Source organism: Camponotus vicinus, unplaced genomic scaffold, assembly GCF_025532165.1.
Source record: "Camponotus vicinus isolate PSW18456_S1 unplaced genomic scaffold, iyCamVici1.0 SCAF_12, whole genome shotgun sequence".
In the NCBI taxonomy this organism is placed as follows: domain Eukaryota; kingdom Metazoa; phylum Arthropoda; class Insecta; order Hymenoptera; family Formicidae; genus Camponotus; species Camponotus vicinus.
Window position 1 is genome coordinate 3,467,798 of NW_028141948.1, and position 15,692 is coordinate 3,483,489.

At 36.2% G+C, this 15,692-nt stretch overlaps 2 protein-coding genes across 6 annotated transcripts in view; one reads left to right on the forward strand and one right to left on the reverse strand.

The window, feature by feature from the left end:
• LOC145963516 (peroxisomal leader peptide-processing protease-like) overlaps window positions 1-15,692 on the forward strand; it is a 76,596-nt gene that overhangs the window by 34,940 nt on the left and 25,964 nt on the right. The window lies entirely within an intron of this gene.
• Window positions 1-15,692, reverse strand: part of Itp (ion transport peptide) — a 51,053-nt gene that overhangs the window by 33,555 nt on the left and 1,806 nt on the right. For 2 of the 3 annotated variants that reach the window (XM_083085560.1, XM_083085558.1), the window contains exon 1: window positions 5,424-5,621. The exons of the other annotated variant lie outside the window; for it this stretch is intronic. In XM_083085560.1, the coding sequence (XP_082941686.1) occupies window positions 5,424-5,525 (102 nt within the window). In that variant the 5' untranslated portion in view covers window positions 5,526-5,621. Of the gene's footprint in view, window positions 1-5,423; window positions 5,622-15,692 lie in introns of those variants that run through there. 3 annotated transcript variants of the gene reach the window in all.

The window sequence follows — 15,692 nt, forward strand, 5'->3', positions numbered from 1 at the left end:
GTAGATCGTAAAGATGCAACTATAATTGTTATAAAAAAAATCGTACTACGATTAGATACTATTATAAGATACTATTATAAAATTCCATTATGCAATAATGTAATGCTCTAATAATCATATTACGTGAAGAATGACTCAAGCGGAAAAACAACTACCGTAGGTGGAAATTTTATTTAATATATTAGAAAAATTGGAAATTTATAATATATTAAAAAAATTATATATATTAATTAATATATTAAATATATTACATATATTAATTAATAAATATAATATATTAATTATATATTATATATAAAAAAAATTTATATTAAAAAAATACATGTCAAAAAATAAAAAATTATATATGGGTATAATTTTTTTACATATTAATTGTTTTCAATATGCATAAAACCAGTGTAATTTTGCAAGCTTTAAATAATATATTTTAACAATTTTTAAATTGTCAAATCCAAAAAATCCAGGCTATGATTATAAATATAATAAATTCGAACATCTCACGAGAGAAAGAGAGAGATAGATAATACGCTTTCTCTACACTAGTAGTATCTGACGTAACTTTAACAAGCGTTACATTTTAAAACAGCATAGACAAATGACTGAAAAAGAGGCAGCCTCTGCTGCGTTACATTTTGACGAAGAGCAAGCATAAAAATTTAGACCGCGTTATTTGGGAGTCCAATCGCTCCCAGCGTTTCGCGCAAACTTGTTCGATGGTTGCATCAACCAAGCCGAGACAACTGCCGTAGCCATAGCGGTTATTAAGAGTGTCGTACATAATGACACAGTGTCCCCTCTACTGTTTTTTCTTTCCTCTGTCCCCTTGGACTCGAGGCAAGGAAAATAATTCCAAAGGCGAGAGCAATTATTCTATCCGCCTGTCCGTTCATCTAATTGAGATACTGCATTTTCATTTATGATAATCGCTTTTGAGAACCGGCTTATATTGTCTCGTGAGGGATTAAGGATAGAATGAGTCATTAATCATCGATAAATAATGCAAGCCGATAATTCTGAGCGTGGAGGAACAGAATATCTGCGGAAAAATATCGGCGATTACACGTGTTGCGTGACGCAAGTTACGTAATAAGGTCGGTTATCGTTTCTGATTCTTAATTGGCGCGAAGAAAAGTATTATTATATATTAACGTAACGAACAATAAAGTTCATTAGCCTTGAACAAGATTACTCGGCGACGTGTTGGTAGGTCAACCTTGCTGAAAATTCAAATTAATACGCTCGATGTACTTAGATACCGGTGCAACAGCGGGTGCACCTTGATTTACGCATTGTTGCATGTATTCGCCGGTTATTCCTGGCCCGGTTTAGCCCGAGATAAGGCTGATAAAGATAAAACTTCATTGTGGCTTAAGGTCGATAACTCGCGACGACGAGAGTTGCGAAAAGAGTTACGATAAAAGTGTTGGCGGGCGTAGAACTGAAAGGGAAAATGACGTGCGAAAACGAGTTTTCGGATCGAGAGCCAATAACGAGCAAGTTTTACGTTACGAGCAGAATGGGAGATAAGACGATAAGGGGTCCGGAGGTTTATTATGAGAGACACTCAGGCTTGACCAATTCCCCATATGCGGAAATATCAGTTACGAATGTGCGCAGCACTTTTCTACATCTATCAATATCGTCACAGACTTTTCATAAATATAAATTTCAATTTCTTCGTTTAGAAAAAAGAATATCATGGAATGAAGTAACATTTTAATTTTTTTAATTTTCATCTACAGATTTAATAATTAAAATTTAATTAAAAAAATTGGAAACGTTTACTATTGCAAGTTAATTAAAATCGACTGAAATTTTAAGAATATAAATGATTACGTTGTAAATTTAAATTTTAAATTTTCTTATTAAAAGTCCCTAAAAACGCGAAAATCCCTAAAAATGCGAAAATTTTAAGAATATACTGATTATGTTGTAAACTTAAATTTTAAATTTTGTTATTAAAAATCCCTAAAAATGCGAAAATCCCAAAAAACACGAAAATTTTAAGAATATACTGATTATGTTGTAAACTTAAATTTTAAATTTTATTATTAAAAATCCCTAAAAACGCGAAATCGCGCTAAAATCCCTAGCAACGCTATTTATTCCTCTCTAATAATGATACATGAAAGAAATGTATTTTTGTGCCTCCGTTTGTTCGACGACTGTATTGATTGTGACAGTCTGAATAGTTGCGTGTACACAAATGCATAATACAAATCGTACGATTCAAACTGGACCGAGTACTTTCCCGATCGGCTTTTGCGTCGGTCGCTTTCGCGTTTGTCCTAAACGAGCGCGCCGCTTTGCGGAATTGATAGGTTCTTAAGGGCTTTTTTTCTTTTTCTCGATCGTTTAATTGCCCGCTGACTTTCAATTTCATCGAAACTTTTTACAGCGAACCGTTCTGTTGAAAAATACACGTCATATAATTATTTGATTTTATTTAAGATTTTTTTTAAAATAGAAGTTGCGTAGATGTTTTATAAAAATAAATTAGACAAATAAAAAAAAGCCTCTTCAGTGACGCATTTCTTTTGATTATAACGCGTCCCTTTGGAAAATACGGAGGATGACGATGCAACGGATGCGCCATTTAATCAGCATTTTAATCATGCGCGATCTTTGTTATTATCCGTTAAGATGCGATGAATGACGATCGCACGAAATCAGATAAGCGGCGCAAGTCAGTATATTTCTGGAAAACTGAAAATACTCGCGAGAGTAAGATTCACCAACATCGAGAGATGAACCAATGAGACGCATCAATTATGGCCAATTATGTGTGGGGATTCAATGCCGGTTCTTTCAAAGCCGCGTTTTTCACGGTCTTTATCTTTTATTTATTTCTTTTTTCCTTTTTACATTGTTGAATGATAAGAAGTTGTGTAACATCTCGTGTCGAGAAAAGCTGACGAATGATTCACTTAACTAAATTGCTGTGTAATTCCGGGGAATCTTAATTAAATGCAATTATGCTACACTCGGTAAGTGTAGCGGCCGATAATTCCATTTTATGTGAAAAACTGCGATGACATAGTAGAAAATAAATTTCCGAGAGAGCCATGATTTATATATAAATCTGACATGAGTCAAAACGACGACCGTCTTTACCTCGGGAAGTTTACTCGGAATCGCTTCTTATGTATAATTAATTAAGGTTTAGCACATTCTGGAGACAGAAATCTGTCTGAACAGATTTGTTGCTTAGAATGTCTGCGAGTAATTTTTCACATTATGAAATAAATTTGTGAGTGTCGAAGCAAAGTAGAAAATTAATTTGTTTGAATTATTCGAAAAATCGCAAAAATTAATTATGCCGTTTTAGGACAACATTATAGCTTACTTCATGGATGTTAATTAAAGATAATAGATTTATGTTTTGCCATTTGTGTGTGCGTGACACTAATCTTATGCGTGACATTTTGTAAATAAATATATTTTACCGTCAGACGTTGGGATAAATAAAGAGGATAATAAGGCCTTTTTTAAGTAAGTAAAATGCCATGCGAATGTTGTGAGATTAACATGTCTATGAGAAACATTGCGAAGCACAGCTGGAGGAAAAAGACTCGCAACATCAGTCCATACATTCAGAATGATAAATTGTACCGATGTGTCTTTGGTTATTTGCAGATTTTTTGCTGACAATCGTTTCTCTTATTATGAATGTATGCACGTAATTAGAGGGAAATGACTCTCGGCAAAAAATTGATAAATGAACGAGAAGAAATATACTGATACTCGCGAATACCGATTGTATCGACGGACATTCGCATCAGTTGCGAAATAAATATAATCGTGGGTTCGATTTAGAAATAATGATCGATTTGAAAGATGGTCGAGAAAAGTGCACCTCTTATTTTTTTGAAAATGATGCAATTTTTAAGAGCACGTATGTAGGAATCAGTGTATATAATTAGAACACCTTGTATTAATCCGCGAACGCGGAACCTACCCGATTGATGTATCAACATATTGATTGCCTCATCCTTGCGATGAAAAACAGCAGCGGATAACTGTATTTCAAGTTTCCTGCGATTTCTCGTTGCTTTAAGGTACCGCTATAATCATTGCGCTAATACTAATTAATTAAACTACAAAAACTTGAAAATATTTTTAAATTGCTACTTTCAACAAAGTAGCAATAGACTTTACATTTCGCAACTGCTGGCGGTTTAAATAATATTTTAATCAATTAATTATATAATAATCGTTATTCTCTATCTTAAATCCATTTGCACATCCTCGAAGCTTTAAAATTAAGTGATAAAATGTCTCTATATTATAATAATAAAATTAATTATGTGACGGTAAGATTTAACTGTACACATTAAAATTAAAAAAATTAATTAGAAATTGTAGACATATATATATATATATGCATACGTACACGTTAATTACGTGAATAATTAGCAAATAAATCTCGTTGCAAATTACTATCGTTATTCATCAATCGATCGATAATCAAGGCGGACAAGTTGGAGCTTATTTCATGCAAAGTGACATGCATATAAACTGCTCGATGATGTGAATAATTCGCGATCAATTCGATCGATTATTCGCCGATTTATTATTTCGATAATGGTATACGGCAAATTGATCATAAGCGCGATCCTTATCCCGACTTCCTCCTTCGCCAATCACGGCAATCAGGAAGGAATATCGCGGCCGCGTGCGGCTATCTTTGCTCGAGACCTTCTGTAGCGCGTTAACCTGAGCTCCGTAGGGTTTATTCTGGCGACAAGGTTGAGGAGATCAATGAGACGTAAAAATAAAATATCAACAATATGAGGTAAGGTATATCTTAAAGATACTCGCCGTATAATAATCGCGGATAAGCATCTTCCAAATAAATTTTTCACGGGAGTGAAAATTCTTTTAATCAAAATAATCAAATTTACCAAATAAATTGATTATTTACCAAATACATTTTTCACGGAAGTGACAATTCTTTTAATCAAAATAATCAAATTTATTTGGTAAATTATTTACCAAATAAATTTGATTATTTTGATTAAAAGAATTTTCACCCCTGTGAACCTGGAATTTATTCTGGCGACACAATATTAAAGAAACTGATTAAAATATAAAAACGTGATAAAAACGAAGAAATCAAGTATGTGTAGATCTCTTATAATGAATGTAAAATTTGTTCCAAAAGTAACAATTTCGAATATTTATAATTATTTTGGAAAAAAATAACAAGGAAAATATTCTTTATTTCCAAATTATTTCAAATATCGCCATATATGGTATATTTTACGAATATTATTAGCATTATTAATCCTTGACGAAAATTTCTTTTCCCTTTTTCCTCGAGGAAAATTATTTTTACGCACTGATACCTCGTCTTTCACAACGAGTCTTCGTACTTTTCGCGATCGCGACTGTTTATCGAGCTGAAATCGCTGCGTCCTCACCTTGTTTGAGATCATAGCCGCACATATATCGGCGGACGAGAACGGTGAGAGGCTCGGCAAGAAAGCGTCCCAACAGGATCGCACAAACGTATGCGTACACATTCGCCAGGAGAAAGATTCCTGTACAAGAGGCAAGATTGCACCAGGTCCCAATTCAGGTTGCCACGTGCTTCCTCGCGTGCACGCGTTTCTTTCACTTTTCCTCAATAATAACTCCCCTCCCCTCCCCTCCTTCCCCCCTCCGTCCGGTCCACCGTCGTTCTTGCTCTCGAAATACTCGATGTTGTGAACTTGGGGCCCGAGGGGGTTCGTTCGCATAATCGCGCACTTTTTCACTCCTCGTCGTTTCACGGCGATCTCGACCAATCGGCAGATCCCGCGCGTAAATCCCCGTCACTCTTCAATTGTTCACTCGCGAGGACGCTCCTCGAATTATCGTCCAACGTAGGGAGAAATTGCGCGATCGATCTCCCGCTTATAAAGCATCGACCCTCGTCGCTCTTCATATTGTTTTCCTATTTCGCTGCTACTTTTTTCGCATCGGAAGCTTTGCTCGTTCGCAGTTTCCAGAAATGCAGCAAGCCTGCGATCTCCCTTGGAGCTCTCTCACGAATGGGAAAGAGACTTTCTTGAATATATTTAGATCCGTCTCGTGGATCTATAGGAGCCTCGGTTCAATTCGTCGGATTCATTCGTGCTCGCATAGGGAAGAACCTTCGTATCGGGGTCCGGACTCTCTCTGATGGGTTAATAATGTCCGTATCCGTGCTAGTCGGCGGCCGGTCACGCCGATTTTCTCACGCTCACCATGAAGCGCGCGCGCGCGCGCGGATCACGTAATGCGGAAAGAATTGAATTCGCCTTTAAAAATGAGGAACGCAAACGATCGCGCGTAATATTTGTAATGCCCGGACGTTCGTCCCACGAGCCGTGTTTTGTTCCCGTGGAACTTTTAAGCGTACGTACGGATGTATTTACACTCGCCAATGTCGAAGATAAAATCGCAGAAAGAATTTCGAGGAATTTTCACTGCGAGAGTCCTTGCAATTTTCGCAATTTTCAACACACACACACTAGCTATTTCGGTCTTCCAACCATCTCTTCTTCCGTCTCTTCAAAATTTTGCAGATACGATCTCGAAAGATCAACGTATCATCGAGCGTGGAAATCTTTACGAAGAGAGACTCGAGTATCTCGAGAATTCGAAGATCCTTCTTCTCTTGGACGTGACGTGACGAAAATTCCCGAACACGTAACTCCCGACAGTTCCACGAACTCCGATCGCACTCGGATCAGACTCAGGTCCGTCAGAAAAAAACAGAGCAGCGTAAAACGTGTCTCGTGAACGATGATTTCCAAGAGTTCGTCTATCTAGGAAGGCCTCGATTTCTTTGATGTCATGTGTAAAAATTCCAAGACACGTGATTCGACGGCCGGCGAACGATGTGGAAGACATAATGCAGGTTTGATTTCGGCGGTCACATCGAATGCGAGCTGGTCCAACACAGGAGAGACTCAGCGCCCGCGACGAACACTACTGACGGCTTTATCCGTCGTCATGTAGGGTCCTGCATACGAGCTTAGATCGCGGACTCTCTCTTCTCCTCTCGCATCATGTGCTCCCGGTAGGTACAGGGCACTTAACACAGTTAAACGGACGACCCTCCCGCTGGTGGGTGCCAGGCGACGTGACAGGCGACGCGACAGACGACGTGACAGGCGCGCCCAGCTTCCGCGAATAGCTTCTGCGCCAGACGGCCGACCTGAATCTCCGTTCGTGCTATATTCCATGAAAAATCGCAGAAGCGTGCCGTACCGTCTCGACGGTGGAATTTTGGAGGGAGACTTGTTTGTTTGTTTGGTCGTGAAAAGAGAAAGAGAGAGAGAGAAAGAGGACAGAGACTCGAAAGGATATATTTCGGTGAATTGAACAACGTAAACACGGGAGGTGTTTCGTTCTTATACGCTTTCATAACGATGAATGACATTAAACATCGATGAATGACTGCTACATTTGTCCCTTTTATTGCCATATTTAACGTTAAGATAATAGTGTCATTAGTTTTGCTCTCATTATGTGTGTTAGAACTTAATTAGAAGAAAATCATTTATTGGAAATTTATTCGCGATTTTTTTAATCATAATTTTAAATCAGTAATTCTAAATATAATTCTCCAAAAATTCTCTGTAATTGAGTATTTCTCCAAATTTTCCCTTTCAGTCCCAATTATTTCAGCGTAATGTAAATAAGATTCCATCAAACTTGTAGCACAGACAAAATGTTAAGATACAATGTGTCATGTATAGAATCGAGTCATTATATATAAATGTCAATAAATGTCTGTATTTTAATGACTAATATTCTTGACGAGGGAAAATCCACCACGATACCCATGTAAAAATTCAACCTTGCTGTTTAGTTCCGCGATTCACGATTTACGCACATTTCGCATACTTTCTATTATCTTAAAAAATATTGTAAGATATATCGGGAGAAAAAAATCGTCGTATATGTTCGCGATTAGATAATCTGAATCGAGGTGGTCCAACTTTCCGGATGCTCGTAGTGGTGAGCGACCGCTAAACAACATGGACAGGAAACTATCATATGGCAGTGAATCATATGTACATTACAGACGATGATCTCGCAAGTCGGAAGACACGCACGCGAGAAAAAGAGAGAGAGAGAGATGAATAGGCAGCGAGATTCAAGCACGGGATACAAGCAATTCATTCATCAATGATTTATCCAAAAGGGAATACTCGCGCGTTCGATTCAGCGCGCTTCTAGGAAACAGGAAGATATATCAGCCAGATGCCATCCAGCGAGCTCTTCTGGATTAAGCGTTTCCGCGAGAGAACATACAGTTCGTCAAGTGATTATCCTGTGACACACGTGATGCATTCCTATAGTATTTATATAATATATATAAGTGATTGAAAAACAAGTATTTATATTAGTAAATTTAAAGTATTTAAAGTACTCAAAGTATTTAAAGTATTTATATTAGTATTTAAAGTATTTATATTAGTATTTATACAAGTATTTATATTAGTAAATTTAAAGTATTTAAAGTACTTAAAGTATTTAAAGTACTTAAAGTATTTAAAGTATTTAAAATACTTAAAGTATTTAAAGTATTTAGTACTTAAAGTATTTAAAGTATTTAGTATTTAAAGTATTCAGTATTTAAAGTATTTACATTAGAGTAAATAAAAATTTAGATAAAAAATTTAATAAGTTTTAATCATATCGCAATAAAATTAAAAAATCAGAAGTAGCGATAACAGCTGTGAATGCTGTGATGATGATTGTCAAGAATCATTCCCCGGAGCGATCTCTCTCTCGTCGTCATTATACCTTCGATATTACAAAATCTCGTGAATATACTTCCACCATCGTCATCGCCGGCGATCTCTTCCTTCAGGCTACGTTTTTACCTGCACCGAAGAGAAGGTGGACCGACACACTCGTTCTCGCGTCCAGAGTACACATGTATGTACAATACATATGGACATGAGAGATGCCGAGCCGAAGGTGGCGGCGGCGGTGGAGGAGAAGGAGAGCGAGAGAGAATTTCCTTTTGCAGCCTATGCGGCGGCGGGTAGGACGCTATAAATAACCCAACAGCCTCCCTGAGAACGGAAAGTAGCTCGCCTTCGAGTTCGTAACGAATTCCCGGGATTACTTTCTGGATCAGTGGCCGCTCTCGCGAGCGCGGTTCTCCGTCGTCGATTAATGAATCGGAGATTCAAGCCTAAACCGCGAACGTATTCCATGAATCGAATAGATAGTCGCGATAAGATCGAGCGAAATTCAAAAATTTATATCGCAAGAAAATTATAAGAAACAAGATACATGATACATGTACGTTACATGTTAATATTTTGCTTGTCACGTGTTATAGAGATAATGCCTGTATTTTCTTGGAAATTATGACATTTTTTTGACGGTTAAAACGATAACTGTCGTTTATAATACGCATTTGTATTCATCGTGTTGTCGTTAATCATATCTAAGAATCTTTTAAGAAAATGCAAGTGCGATTTACATATGATATTATTGTCCATTAAAATGTTAATTACACAGAGAGGATAGATTCAATTTTTTTTTAATTAAAGCGTCAAAAAATTAATCGAATAGAATATATATCTAAATTTTCCTTCATTTTATTTCATCATTATAGACGCATATCGCTCGACAGAAAAACGAATGAATCACTTATCCTTGAATCTCTGGTGTTATTAATAGAAATCGTCCAGAAGAATTTCGGGGGCACGAGCGGAAAAAGATACAGACACGCGCACCTGCGTGCTTCGGAACAATGTATCTTTTTACTAAGATCAGCAATACTCGGAAGAGAATTATCTGCCTAGTGTAATTCGAAGACAGTGAGAGAGTTTGAGCCGTGCGTACGTGAGCGAGAGCTCGTTCACGTGGCAGACAGAATCGGCGAAAGGGAGTCTCTCCGCGTTTGTCGCAATGTCGAAACGTTACGTCGATAACACGTGCCCCGATTTACTTTGGGAGCGAATTTACGTAGAAAGTCCGAATGTTGCTTATAATTGTACTTAACGCTAGCTCTCTCGCGATTATTATAAAAAAAATTTTCTTTCTTTTTTTTTTTAATCATTCGGATTCTCTGTTTATTCGCAAAACCAAACAGTTGCTCTACTGAAGTTATATACTATTTGAAAATAATATTGATTAATTAATTTATTAATAATTTGTAAATTATACATATTTTTTGTATATATTTATTTTATTTAAAAATTTCAGCTATAATAAGAGTCAGATGGTATTGTGTCAGTTTAAAAGGAAATTAAAATTTTTCTCTAAAACTGATTTTGCATATTTTGCAAATTTTTCTTAATATTGCATCAAGTATAAATAAATCTTAATTCGAAAAAAATTTAATTTTAATTAAAGCCTCTTGCCCACCTCCGAGGAATTTCTGCGAAATTTAAAATTTGTATTTCATATGAGAATTTTATTAATTTCTTATTTATTTTATATTAAAATCCTACCTGTACTTTTTTTCTTTAAAATAGATTGACTATCGCGATTTTTTTTTCAAAACTGATCATTCGATAATTATTGGATTATTATTGAACGATGGGGGATATTAAATAATTTTTAATGCACGCAATTATGTACAAGATTATTATTGTTGAATGACTAACGGTTCTCTTTCGATTGAGACACATGTTCACTCGACTTCGACGATATCATGCGTATGTTTGTGTGTCGCGATATATTACGTATAAAATTGATATATGCATTACATATCGATAACTCACTGAAGCGACCGCGAGTTATCGCATCAACATCGCGTAATCGAGGATGTTTTCAAACGATACAACACTTCCGAGATGATAAGCGCGGGTGTGCCGTCGTTTTTATCTCGTCTTAACACCATCAGCGACAATATTTATAGTCATCATTTATAAATGGTCACAGTTCAAGAATGTCAGTTTAATCATTGCTTTAGGCTTATTTTATTTTGATTAGATCTCTCTCTCTCTCTCAATTATATTTATTATATTTATTATATTTAGAATTTAATTCCAAAAATATGAATCGTAATAAAGTTTTTTTTTTATAATTAAACTAGAATAAAAATTAATTACATATACAAATAAGAAGATCGCGACGTAATCTTGGACGATTTTATTAGGAAGAAATTCTTAGGAAGAAATCTCTTCATTTTCCCCGAAGAATTTGTCATAAAAGTTTGACACAGTGAACCGAAAAACGCGTTAAAAACGTACAGTATGCAAACAATCAAGAAATCTCGGGCGTTTTCTTACCGCTCAAATTACGGACGAAACTCGATCTTTTATTTATCGAAGCCACTGTCAGCGGGTCAAGATCACGCCGGAATGACGTCGTAATGACGAGGGACATGCGTTTCGTGGCTAAAAACTCCGCGCGACGAAATCGAGACGAGGGTCCTAGCGTCGCGTGCGTGTCGAGTCGACAATTATTGGATGGAATATAATAAAAACATCCAAATCACATATGAATATTTCGTGCGCAAAATATACACTCAGGTTACAGATGCATTTAATGCGAATTAAACAATGAAATATTTTTTATCTTTAATAAAATACGACAAATATACAGGGTGTATCTGAAATGATGCACTAAACTTTAGGAGCGTATTCTAGAGGTCAAAATAAGACTTTTTTTTCTTATGAACATGGGTCCGCAAATGAACCCCCCTCCGAGCTAAAATTCGAAAATGTGTGAAATTGACCGAACACCCGCAACGCAAATTTATTTATCTCTTAAGAGAGGGTGATAGGTAACGTCAAAACCTTTTTTTTTCTGAAATACAGCAATTTTTAATTTTTTCCCCAAACTTTAGGGGCCTCTAGCTCGGAGGGGGGTTCATTTGCGGACCCATGTTAATAGGAAAAAATAGTCTTGACCTCTAGAATACGCTCCTAAAGTTTAGTGCATCATTTCAGATACACCCTGTATATCCGCCATATATACAGGGTGTCCCAGGTATCTTCCGTCCAAAAAAAAAGGCAGATTCTCTGGCCAATTTAAAAACGATTTTTCCTCAGCGAAAATGTCGAGGGAGATCATTATTTTTTGCATATTCCCAATTTTTGTCATCATGTATCTTCCTAACTAAGCCTTAAATTAAAATTCTATTAAAGTAAACTCTACCTAAAATTAACTAAAGAATGTGACTTTATTAATATTTTATTCCCATAAGCCTTAGTTTGCGAAAAACCCTTTATTTTCAATCGTTTATAACTCGAAAACTATTAGTGCCGCGACATTTTCGCTGAGGAAAAATCGTTTTTAAATTGGCCAGAGAATCTGCCCTTTTTTTTTTGGACGGAAGATACCTGGGACACCCTGTATATGGAAATGTCAGATGTAAATGTTTCTAAAAAATAGAAGAAATATATTGTGGAGTTGTGAGATATTTGCTTATCCACATGGATATCATATATCGTTGAAATTCGATATCATATTATATCGTTAAGCGTCTCGTTACGATCAATCAAGTTCTTTATTGCCGAAAGAGCCACGTGACACAGCTCTGTTCCACGTTTAGATTGACGGTAGTATACGAACGGTCCGTTCCGCCCGATCGGACACGGGCATTTAATTCGCGAACGTTCCTACATTGAACTTCGCGGTGGATCGAAATGACGCACGTACGTTGCTTTCGCAAGTGAGCGAAATGCCACACTACAAAGCGCAAATAATAACGTAATGGCCAACGATCCGAGCGCGATTTTGCCGGGGAGATAACGCGACGGAAACTCGGCCGCGCCACGTGGCTTGCGAAAGAGACTGTCAAGTCGCGCTTTGACGTTTCGCGCGCTGGCGAACGGCTCGTTCCAGCTCTCGTACGCGCTCGCTACCGAAATACATTCCTCTTCTTCCGCGACATCATTGTGTGTCGCATTCAATTAATCAGACTAATTGCAAGCTGGAATCGAAACGACGATGGGATACGGTTTGTCAGACAGCCTTTCCCGTCGTCATCGATGTAACGCCGTCATTTCGACGACGCGATGACGTCGCGTGACGAAGTCGAAGTCATTTGTAAAAGTCGCCAAGTCAAAGTCCGTCGTCTTTCGTGTTATCATCACGATTCATTCAGAGCTTCGCTCGTTATGCGGCGAGCAGATACGCGACGCCCCACGGAAGTGACATGTGCGTTTGTAGTTATATCGTAACGTAGTAGATAAAAACGTATATCGTACGCAGCTCGACATATTTGATTGTTGACACTTCGGATTTCATTGAAGACTGCGATTATACGCTTCGTATAATCGATGCGCATATAAATTGCATTCCTGTCCGTTGCAGTTTCGCACACATTTGCATTTTACATAATATTGAAAGATCATTCGAGAAGCGAGGAATGTGAAGATGAAAGTTTTCCGATGCGAGAAACCAGCAACTCTCTCTCTTTTATTCTTTTTTCTATTTTATCTATAAGTTTTTTATTAGATATCTTTGAATATATAACTTTTAAAGCTATTTATTACATCGATTTTTATCTTGTGATATCCAAATTGTTTTCTTATGGAAAAATTTAACGTTATCTGTTCTTCTATTTTGACAGAAATATTATACATATTGAGGGAGATAAGATAGTACATTTGCATTCATTTGTTACGACATTTATGTGATATGAAATATAAAGTGTTTTTATAGACATTATATATTTTATATTTTTAATATTTTTAATATTTTATAATATTAATAATTTTATAATATTTTATATTTTTTTAAATATTAATAACTTTAATATTTTTAATATTTACACTAATTATTTCCTATGGGAGCAACATTAATCTGATGACATTCAAGAAAGAGATGCATCTAACCATGGGCAGTTTTTCCTCTCACAATCAGCGGTGTCTAGTAAAATAATACAAGGAAATCAAGACCAGGGTCTCGCGCGCGATTCGAGCGGGCGACGTGCCTGTTGCCTTTCGTCAGATTCCTCGTGATATCATTCTCGCGCGACCGTGCCAAGAAGCAATTGAGGCGAATTAAACGAACAATTAGGCGAGCCCGGGGCCTCGGGCAGACAGCTGGACGCATCGAGAAGAGACTCGTCGACCGACGACATCGACATCGGCGCTCGCATGAATTTTTACGCGCGAAATAAATTCCACCCGCTCCTCGATCTTATCCTAATTCTCATCAACAATCGAAGAAATTTAGAAATTTATAATATTTATTAATAATTTTATAATATTTATAATATTTATAATATTTTATATTTTATATTTTTTTAAATATTTATAACTAATATTTTTAATCGATTAACGAATCGAATTAACAATCGAAGAAATTTAGAAATTTTAATGATCAAAAATCAAGTCAAAATCATAATCGATAACAATACGATCTCTAGGAAAATCGGAATTTAAATTTTCTCCATTTTGCTTGAATTTTTTTTTTCTTTCAGCTTTGCTGCAAATTTTGAGCAAGATAGCAGTGTTCTCGGTTTCGATCGGTAAGCTCGTAAATTATTAGGCGAGAAGAAAGAGAGATACCCTCGGTACGTACGCCCATGTCGTACGCGACATGCCCGGGTCTAAAGACGATCGCGCGATCCTCTCGTCCGTCGACGCGATCTCATTTCGTTGGCTACGTCATCCGAGCGACAATGGAATCGCGCAATTTCATTTTCTCTCCTTACTGCTAGTTTGCGACGCGTTACTTTGCGGTTCGCTTAAATCGCGGCCGAGCAATTCCGCCGCGTGCTTGCGTTTAAGCGATTCTCCGAAAGCTGCCATAAATATGCGCACTTTTCTTTAGGGTCGAGACACCGAATGAAATGCAAGAATAAGATATGAGGAAAGGGGGAAATATATGAAAGGCTAATCTGTATAAATTATGTATTTTTAAACGCCTGTCATAGCTTATTTCTGAGTGATTTTGATCAAGTTTTTCCTCAAAAATATACGTTTATTTTATCTTTCAATAGTATCTGTCGTTATTCGATTATATTTTATATTTATATTTCTCGTATTGTCTTGATATATTTTTTCTCGTGGATTTTTATTTTTACGATATTTCTTTTTTATGGCTGCAATAAAATCGATGTTTCTCGCGATATTAAAATCGACAATGGCTGTCATTTTTATTCAAGAGATTTCACACCTTTTATAAGATGTCGAACGCAGCCATACAAACTGTGAATAAATGAATGACAATATTTCTAGGATATGTCCCAAGTTCCATATTCATTACATATCATTCTTACATGTTGTTAAAAAAAATGTTAAGTACAGGATGTTCATTTTAAAACTTTCCACTTGTTTATTTCATGATTGACTATTCTCAAATTCTGAATGAAAATTTTGAAAAAGATTTTTTTCTGCGAGGACACTCAAAATTCGTTGTTTATGAAATACTAGTGGAAAATGTAAACAATTTGCGTCGAAGAATTGTACAAGAATGCTAGCTATTCCTGTAGAAACTTTCCAAAATATTGGTTTAGAATTTGAGAATCGTTTATATTATTGTTTAAAAAACAATGGAAAATATTTTTTTGAACATTTATTATAATAAATAACTAATAAATAAATTCTATTCCAAATTGTATCTTTGGATGTAAAACTTTTTTGATACCTAAAACTTTCAAGTGCGATTTCTCGAGAAATATTTACTTAAATAAAAAAAGAGAATTCTACAGAGAATAAAAAAATCTTTAAAATGATATATCACTTGACCCTTATTCCCATTTAAGTTTTTTAAAGGGGTAGTTATCCCGA